Source organism: Pseudonaja textilis, chromosome 5, assembly GCF_049901715.1.
Source record: "Pseudonaja textilis isolate UNSWEBS1 chromosome 5, rPseTex1.2, whole genome shotgun sequence".
Lineage (NCBI taxonomy): Eukaryota > Metazoa > Chordata > Lepidosauria > Squamata > Elapidae > Pseudonaja > Pseudonaja textilis.
Genome location: NC_141994.1, coordinates 67,300,806 through 67,310,513, shown reverse-complemented (window position 1 = coordinate 67,310,513; position 9,708 = coordinate 67,300,806). Strand labels below are relative to the sequence as shown.

General features: G+C 38.3%; 1 protein-coding gene across 1 annotated transcript in view; it reads left to right on the top strand.

The window, feature by feature from the left end:
* The first annotated feature begins 746 nt into the window (after positions 1–746).
* The window catches only part of ETNK1 (ethanolamine kinase 1), a 33,376-nt gene continuing 24,414 nt past the window's right edge, over positions 747–9,708 (top strand). Inside the window, exons 1-2 of the mRNA XM_026710440.2 lie at positions 747–1,187; positions 8,502–8,761. Of these exons, the coding sequence (XP_026566225.1) occupies positions 1,017–1,187; positions 8,502–8,761 (431 nt within the window). The 5' untranslated portion in view covers positions 747–1,016. The remainder of the gene's footprint in view (positions 1,188–8,501; positions 8,762–9,708) is intronic.

Here is a 9,708-nt window from a genome sequence, read left to right as displayed (position 1 = left end):
TCACAAGTAGGAGGGGATGGGTGATAAGGAGAAGATTAACAGTAATAGTAGTGCAGACTTTGTAATAGTTGAACAGTGTTGAAGGAATTATTTGTTTAGCAGATGATGGCTTTCAGGAAAGAGCTGTTCTTGTGTTGTTTTGTCTACTGACCTCACCGATTTCATTCCTAAGAGGTCTGTAAGGGATGTGCATAAGCGCAGCAATGTGCCTCCCGTCCCTGACCTAACGCCTCCCTTTTATTCATACCTATTTCATGTATTCATAATCATGTTTATATTTACATGTTATCTCTAATACAGGGGTCTCCAACCTTGACAACTTTAAGCCTGGCAGACTTCAACTCCCAGAGTTCCCCAGCCAACTTTGCTTGGCTAGGGAATTCTGGGAGTTGAAGTCCACCAGGCTTCAGGAAGTTGCCAAGGTTGGAGACCCCCTGATCTAATACATGCTTGACCAATAAATAAATAAAAATAAAATAAATAAATAAAAACGAGGAGAGAAAAAAAAAACGTCTTCATTTTAGCATTTAACCAATATCAGAGAATCGCCCCCAAAGCTCCAGGCGAGAAGCAGCAGCAGCAGCAAAAAAAAAAAGGCGGCAGAGCATGCGCAGCCCGAGAAGCCTGGGCGGGGCGCCGCTCCTCCCTCCTTTTTTTTTTTTTCTCTCCCTCCCCCAGGCTGCTTTGCGCCGGAGCGTGCTTGGTGGCGGCGGCGACGCCGCCTGCGTGGTGCCTTCTGATACAAAGGGGCGGAGCTTCCCGTCGTAGAGCCAAGGGGGCTGGGCAGAGGAGAGAGAGAGAGAGAGAGAGAGAGAGAGGAGCGAGCCCCTCCCTTTCCTTCCCCCCTCCCCGCCGGTCTCGCGCCTTTCATTTGCCGGCTGCGCAGCTCGCGTGACGCCGCAGTTGCTGCCGTTGCTCCGCTTTCTCTCTCTTTCTCTCCTCAGGCGCCTCGCGTTCGCTCGCTCGCTCTTCTCTCGTTTTTTTTCTTCTTCTTCTTCCCTCTCGTCGTCCTCTCTATGGCCAACTACATCCACGTCCCGTCGGGCTCGCCTGAGGTACCCAAGCTGGACATCTTCGTCAGCGAGAGGGACCCTTCGGGCGGCGGCAAGCCGGGTTACCGCCGCGGAGCCCTGGAGCTGCTTCGCCGGCTTAGGCCCGATTGGAAGCCCGAGGAGGTGACGCTGAAGGTAAAAAAAAAAAAAAAAGTCCAGGGCGGCGGCCCCACCGGCTGCGAAGGGGGCGCGGCGGTGGCGGGCTGTGAGGGGCTGCGGAGGGCGGGCCCGGGTTGAACCAAAGCCGGGTTTCTTCCCCCGCTGCCTCCGCCGCCTCTTTCTCATCTTCCTCGGGCGTCTTTTCTCGGCGCTCCGAGGCTGAGCGGAGTCAACCGAGGCCCCGCCGCTCCCTCACTCGGGCGCCCTTCGCAGACGGCCGTACCCGCCGTCTCCCGCCCCAACGGGGTGCGGTGGGAGTTGGGAATCCGGCGCTTCTGGAAGGCGGCGGGGAGGGGAGAGAGAGGGAGGGACGGAGGCAGCCCCCCCCCCTTCCTCAGGAAGCCCCCTGGCTTTCCCTCTTCTCGGCTAGTCCGCCGGGAAGAGGAGGAGGAGGAGGAAGAAGAAGAAGGAAGGAGGCTTCGCCGCCTTGTTGCCGTCTTTCTGGCCGGCCTGCGAGACGCGTGTCAAGAGAGCGTGTGTCTGGAGGTGGGTGGGGAACAGGGCGGGTCTGCTTGTCCGCCTTTCCCGTTTCTCCTAAGCTTTCCTGCAAAGGGGAAAAGGGGAAAAAAAGGGGGGGGAGGATTTTCCTTCTTCTCCCGCACGCCCAAACTGGGGACAGTTGGAAGTTGGGGGAGGCTTTTCCCACGCATTTCGAAAAGGATGATGTAGCTTGGGACTCACACACTCTTACCTAAGTTTGGGAGGAACAGGACACACACACTCACACTCACACTCATCCTATCTAAGTTTGAGAGGAATGAATGTCTTTCCTTTCCCCCCAAGCATCCCAGTTCTGTTACTGGTGGGAAGGCAAGGTTAGCAACATCCTGGCTTCTGGGAGTGTCATCCCAGCAGCCCTATTATCTCTTTCCCGGGAAAGTGACCAAAAGCACAATTCTCCCTCTTCTTTTTTGCATCCATTGTCCTGGTTAGCCTTTTCTTTTGTTAAGAAGGATTGGGTTCTGATAGAGTTTGAACTGTTTTCAGCAGTCCACCAAGCCTGAGTGTCTGCCTGAGCTTTGCATCACAGCTCTGTTAATCTTTAACAGCACGAACCTAGAAGCATCTTAATCTTTAAACGTTAAAGCTGCTGTTCTGCCATTGTCATACATGTGCACAGCTTGGTGTAACTCTGGTATGAATGATTAAGAATGCAGGGTTTCCTGATTCTTTGAATATGTCTTTGATGCAAATGAGTCTCTCCCATAAGATAGAATATGTGTAGTTTAGGATTTGAACTATGGAGTGCTATCTGGGCTTGGTGATTTTGGGCTTGGTGATTTGATGTTGATGCATAGTTGGGTAATGAAATCTGTAAGCAGACAAGCTCAAAGAGCAATGTCTCCACAAAATGACTCTATATGTTAAAGTTATAATGGTATAGAATTTGAATGTATATGAGAATGCTTACTACAAGTATTATTTTGCCTCCAAATAAAATGTTGGCATTTCCAGAGATAACTATCCACCCATGAGCTAAGCACCTGGGTAAGCTTAGGCCATCACCTTTGTTCCACTAAAATTTCTTCTCTTGCAGATGTGCCTTGTATGGATGAAAGCTGCATTCCTAGCCTTTCCTAGCCTGAAAATGATTGACTGTAAATGTAGCCTTATACTCCCTTCAGTTTCTTTTCAAGAAACCTCACTTAGCCAATTTCTTTTGTACTATATGTAAAAAATGCTTCTAAATGTGGCTTGTTCTCAGTAATTCAGTAATATAAAGTAATTCTAAATTCTATATTGGTGTTAAAATAATAATGAAACTATAATCTATTTTAGATAGCAATTATATTTTGAAAGTTAAAAATAGTGCATAATAAAACTCTGAAACAATACAATTAACCAGTTTACAGTAAAAATGTTTCAAGATCTGGGGAAAAGGTTTATTATATAGAACAAAAAGTATGTAGAAAAATGTATTTTTTAAAAAGTACTATGATGAGTTTTATGGTAACTTTTTAATGACTTGTTTTTTAAGCACATTGTTTCAAAATATTTTTTTCTTATGGAATTTTTGATATCAAAATTTGTAGAATCTTTTTAAGAATAAAAAATATGTTAAATGTAATAATAGACTTTAAGTGAGTCAATTAACCATCAAATATCCTGAAGAATTTACCCATGTTGCCTATTATAGGGAGCACTGATTTCATGTATTTGTTAAGTGCTTAAAACTTTAATTAGAGTACTCTCAAGGAGAGTAAAACTTTGTAAAGCATATAGTGCAAAACATTTTTCCTGTTGATTTTAAGCCCTAGAACATTATCTCAAGCAAAGGTTTTCACTTACATCTAAAAATTGAACATGTATAAGTTTGCATTTGTTTGAAATAGATACATTAGCATTACCTTTTACAAACAGACATTATCTGTTCCAACACTAATGAATTGCATTTGTTCATTCATATTGCTGTTTCAGTGGTAATTGCTTCTATGCCTCAATGACCATATTTAGAAAAAGATACCAAGTAGAAATGATAATTTTTATGTGAGATAGGTGATAATGAATTTGGAAAAGGATAATTTACTAAATTATATCAGTTTAGGAAACCAAGTGTTACTATGAGCTTGGGCACTATCTGTTTTACTGGTTTCAGCTAGATTTTAGACCACACTTGCTGAGAGGCAGCAGAAACATTTAAATAATATGATAGAAAAATAGATTGCATATTGTAATTGTAGCTGTGTTATGCCAGAGGAACTGAAAGTCAACCAAGTTCAGGTTCACAATAAACAATGAAGAAATGTACTTAAAGCAGTGTTGGAAAACTGAATAAATGTATTTAAAGCAGTGTAGGAAACCTGTGTCCTTGTAGGTTTTCCTACAATTTGACATGGATAATTGAATCCTGTTTTAAACAGTTTGCAACTTTTTTTCTCGTTTAGGTCAAATATTTACTCTATGCATTTTAATTTTGATATGTTTATAATTTTATTGAAAATCTAAATAAAAAAAATAAAATTTAAAAAATTGTCTGCTGGCTCTTGTCGGGGACTTATAAATGAAGTGTTTCAAAATTTATAAAATATACCTCTGCATTATACTAACATATTTTTTAATAATGAATATTGGTATCTTCAAAGTATTTTAAATTGTAAAGCTAAACATTCACAAAGCATTTAAATGAATTAGTAAAATAATACCCTGTTTGTGACTAAATATTGACAATCTTTGTCATGCCAGTTACTCATTACAAACAGGAGGTGTATGCTTAGGGCAAGAAAAATGATAGAAAATATGTTTCACTATTAATATCATACAAAGGCTAATCTAGCCGCTGTCAAAATGTGTATTATGTATTTCTCTTTTTTTGATATTTGTTTGTCAAAGATCCCTAACAAAAGGACTCTGGTTTGTATTCGATCTACTCTTTTGTCATTTCTTCCAGCCAAATTTTAATTTTCTGCCAATATTTTTGAGCTTCTGTACAAGACCACCACATATGGAAAAAAGTTCCCTCTTTTTTTTGCATTTCCAGCAATTCAGACTCATATTGGGGTACATCTTCGTTAATCTTGAAGGAGGAAGGTGCCATCTATAAAACATTTTATAGGCATTTTCTTTATATGCTACCGATTTTGTAATCTTATTGTTTCTACCCCAGACCTTTTCCCATTCTGTTAAGGTGATACTACGTCCTACATTCCTACTCCAGGCAATCATGTTCCCTTTTACAATTTCTTCTTCTAATTCAACGTCTCATAAATAATTATAAAATTTTGTTATTTTTTTTTGCCTGATCCTAATAAAATTTTATCTAATTGCTGGAGTTATTAAGGAGTCTTAAGGGAAAGAAAATGGCTTAAGCAAATGACTCTTCAATTTCAATACTATAGTAAACTCTTTGGTTAAGGATGAATTAATATAAGATGGAATGCTAGTTTTATTTATTTTAAAAATAATTCTCCAAAGAAAAGCAGCCTTTAAGAATCTCAAAATAATCCTAAATTACACCACCATTATAGCTAAATTTCAGCAGGAAAATGTTAGGTCAGAAACTGCTATATATAAAGGTGGGAATGGAAGCATGAGAAACTACTTGTAAATTTGCATTCCATAGACTTGGTCCTGCTCTTATGATGTCACTGCAGTTTTTGGTTCTGATGCATAAGGAATTTATCCATATGCACCCATACAGACTGAGAACATACTTTAAAAATGAGTTAATCTGTTTTATTTGTGAAGGTTTGTGCTCTGAGTCATGCAGGTGAGATGGGCAATACAGGTAGTCCTCGGCTTACAACAGTTCATTTAGTGGCCGTTCAAAGTTACAACAGCACTGAAAAAAGTGACATGACCCTTTTTAACATTTACAACTCTTGTGACATCCCTCTGGTTATGTAATCAAAATTGAGACACTTGAAAAATAACTCACATTTATGACAGTTGCAGTGTCCCAGGGTCCTATGATCACTTTTTGTGACCCACTAATAAGCAAAATCAGTGAGGAAGCCAGTTTCCCATAGCAACCATGTTACTAGTAACTTTAGTGATTCACTTAACAACTGTGGCAAGAAAGGTCATAAAAATGGGGCAAAATTCACCTGTCTTATGTAACAACAGAAATTTTGGGCTCAATTGTGATTGTAAGTTGAAGACTGTAGAAATTGGGAAAAGTTTTTTCAGCCCAAAGGTACTGAGCAGCTAATACTGTAATTTTCCTGTTATAGTAATTAGACTTAAAACAACTTGGTGGGTAACACTGGTTCACTCTCTCCAGCTCTCGGGCCCTCTCCAGCCCTCTCTTCAGCTCTCAGGAACAACTTAATCCCTGAAGAAGAGCTGGAGGTCTGGACTGCGTTCTAGTACATCAAGCGGGGCAGGGTATCTTTGTTTCAGAGTTAAGCTAATCCAAAGAAGGAACTCTATAGCAGAAGGTTTCTTGGATGTCCAGGTGCTCTGTCACCGATGCTACAAGAGGTCTCTTGTAACATGACCTTCCTATTTTTATTGGAAGGCAGCAAATGCTAGAAATACTAATAATTTAAATGCATCTGTATATATGTAATGAGTTAGTTTTAGTAGTTTCTAGTTCATTTGATGCAAGCATCTATAGCTGTAATTTTGCATTCTTGGGTAAAATTATTTTTGCAGACAGACTTTATAGTTCATTTGTAAGCTTTGTTCACTCTGTTAATTGATATAAATCTATGGTATGCTATACGAAATGTAGAACATAAGCATCCAAGTGAAACATAATTGCACACTTTATTTCTTAAACCTATATTTATAATTTGATAGATAGGTGTCACAATTGTATCAGGAGGGGATAGGTTTTCTTCCCGAAAGGGGGAAATCATTTCTACATATAATTTCTGCATGCGTAGTTCCCAACATCATTGCCTCCCTGGTTGTGCAGCAGTAAAATTAAAATGTAGTTAGAATTCAATATACTAAAGCTACAAAGAAAGATAGTGTTACTTGATTGATTTGGGCTAATGCCAAACTGTTGTATAGAAATTTAATGAAGAATTTGAACTCATTGGAGGCAGGAGAGAATATGTTGATAGCTTACAGGGATGCACTAATAATAACTAAATATGGTTATTACAGTAGTTGTAAATCGCTCATTCATACCTAGGACATGCAAAAGAATAACAATGATAAAGCCTGGGATTCTGTTATCTTAAATAAGGGAGAAAACAAATTATATTTTCTGTCTGTGTACGAAAGAGAAATAGCTAAGTTCCTATGGAAATGCTTGCTTCAGTAGCATAAAGATAGGGGTATGTCAAGATTGATGTTTCATGAGACAGGTTATACCAGGAACCCATTATTTCCTCTTCTATTAATATTCTTTCTTGGCAACCATTTCTTGAACTTCTCGCACTTGGATTTGCTGACATCATAGTATTGAGTTAGTCAGAAAAGTACCACAGCAGCCTCTGCTGTCTAAAATGTCTAACTGCGGGGGTGGGAGAGAGATACTGAAATACATTCTGCAAAAGTGTTACAAACATGTTCTATATTAAGCAGATATAGTACAGGTAGTCTTCCACTTAGAACCACAGTTGCTAAGCAAGACAGTTAAGTGTGTTCTACCCCATTTTATGACCTGTCTTGCCACATTTGTTAAGTGAATCGCTACAATTAAGTTAGCAACATGGTTGTGTTACGTGAAACCACTGGAGAAGAGATCTAGTCCTAAGTTTTGGGATGTGGCATCACCAGCTTCCTGATGGTTCCTGATGTTATTTCTTTTTATCTAAACTAAAGAAGGCTCTCTTGAATAGATATCTATATTTGTTAAATTTGAAAGCCAATACATTAAAAAACTTAAACTGATACTGGATTTATGTTTGATTCAAGTATTGACTTTCACTACATTCTCTTCCTTGTGTAATGTCTTTGTTGTTAGCATTCTTTTTTTTTTCTTTTGTTGCTGTTTCTATTTTCCGGTACTTATTTTTGCTCTTAATAAAATAATTCTTTTTATTTGACAGCATACTTTCACATTTAGTAAATCTTTTTTTAATTACATTTGTTATTATTGAGTTATGGTTATTCTATTAGGTTAATTTTATGATAAACTGGACTCTAAAGTGCCATCACTTACAAAGATGTTTAAATTTAGCTGAGACATCTCTAAATTAGGAAGTAATTTTACTCAGCTATTCTGTATCCCTCAAAGTGGGTTGTATTATGCAGATATATCTATATCCATTTTGGGAAGAGCATGGAAATGTTTTGTTTCATTTTTACTTTCCTGAGTAGCAAACAAACTTGTTTAATAAATGACCTAAAGTTGCCCAGTTAATCTTTGCCTTATGATCACAATAGAGTCCAAAATTTCTGTTGCCATGCAAGACCGTTAAGTGATTTTCACCCCATTTTACAAACTTTGCCATTGGTTGTTAAGTGAATCATGGCAGTTCAGCAAATATGGCTTCCCCATTGACTTCACTTGTTGGAAAGCCAGCTGGGAAGGTTACAAATGGCAATCATATGACCCAGGGATAGTTCAACTGTCATAAATAAATGCCAGTTACCAATCACCAAATGTTGGTCACATGATCATGGGGATGCTGCAACAGTTGTGAGTGTGAAAACCAGTCATAACTCCCTTTTTTGAATGGTGATGTAACTTTGAATGGTCACTAAATGAATGGTTGTAAGTTGAGAATTACCTGTATTAGCCAGGCCCAATCCAATTTACCTTTTGAACTCAGAAAAGGTCAACCAAATTTTGCCAAGCAAACTTCTTTCAAGGCCATAACCAAAACATAATGTAATGGTAGTTAAGATACACAGCTATTTCACTAAACTAAAAGCATTGCCTTTTCTTTGCAGATATTTACAGATGGAATCACAAATAAACTCATTGGCTGTTATGTGGATGAAAAAATGGATGATGTTGTCCTGGTTAGAATTTATGGGAATAAGACGGAACTCCTAGTTGATCGAGAAGAGGAAGTGAAGAGCTTCCGTGTCCTGCAGGCCCATGGATGTGCACCCCAACTTTACTGCACCTTCAGCAATGGCCTGTGCTATGAGTTCATACAAGGAGAGGCTCTGGATCCAGAACATGTTTGCAACCCAGAGATATTTCGGTAAGCATTTTGGAAGTCATCTTTTACACATAATTTATTCAAAGAGGTTGCTATCTACAATAATATGCTTGTAGTGTTTTTTGATTAAATACATTTAAATCAATTTCCAAAGAAATCAATTTGATTCCTAAAAGTGGGTTATTGTTCTAAAATGCAGTTCATTAATAGCTTAAAATCTTAGTTAATTAATGTAGATTTTAATGGATGAAACATCTTACACAATTATTCCAGCGGCACCTTTGTTCTGCAGTACAGTTTTGTGATTGATAGTGTAGCTTCTTTTATGTAATTTTATTGCCAAATATTTTTGCTTTTTTTATTAGATCGTATCTTGAAATAACATTGTATTTTATATAATTTTATTGAATTTGAAAGTTTTATTAGTAATTATGAGTCTATATGTTTTATTGTGCTTTCTGATCCAAAGGCTGTAATAAAGGTTTAATCTGATTTTGCAAATCTGCCAGGGATGTTCCTCATTTAGCTTTATCTTATCTCCTGAATATTTTTCCACTGTTTTTGTTTTTCTGGCTTGAATTTTATTGGTACTGTATAATACTCAAAGCTTCTTAGAATATTTTTCCTTAGTCATTTGCCCCAGCTTGCTTTAAATTATCTCAGAACATACATAGGGATATTTATCTTAAAATATACTTGATTAACATGATGGATACTCTATACAATTTCTTCCAAGGTGATTGAATCAGCTGACTTTAGAAAAATAAATTTCTTACACATTTACTCAAAGAATCACTTTGGTTTTTGTGGTCTGTAGAATTATTGGGATATTATACAGTGGATTCTTCTTGCTTCTTTGCTGATACCCCTGCTTTTACAAAAAGAAAAATGGTATTCCTGCCCCCCTTTGTAGCTATCCGCATTCTGCAAAAAATGTATGGCCCTATAGTTCAGGTTTTTATTAGGTGCCTGCCAGATGATGAGAGTAC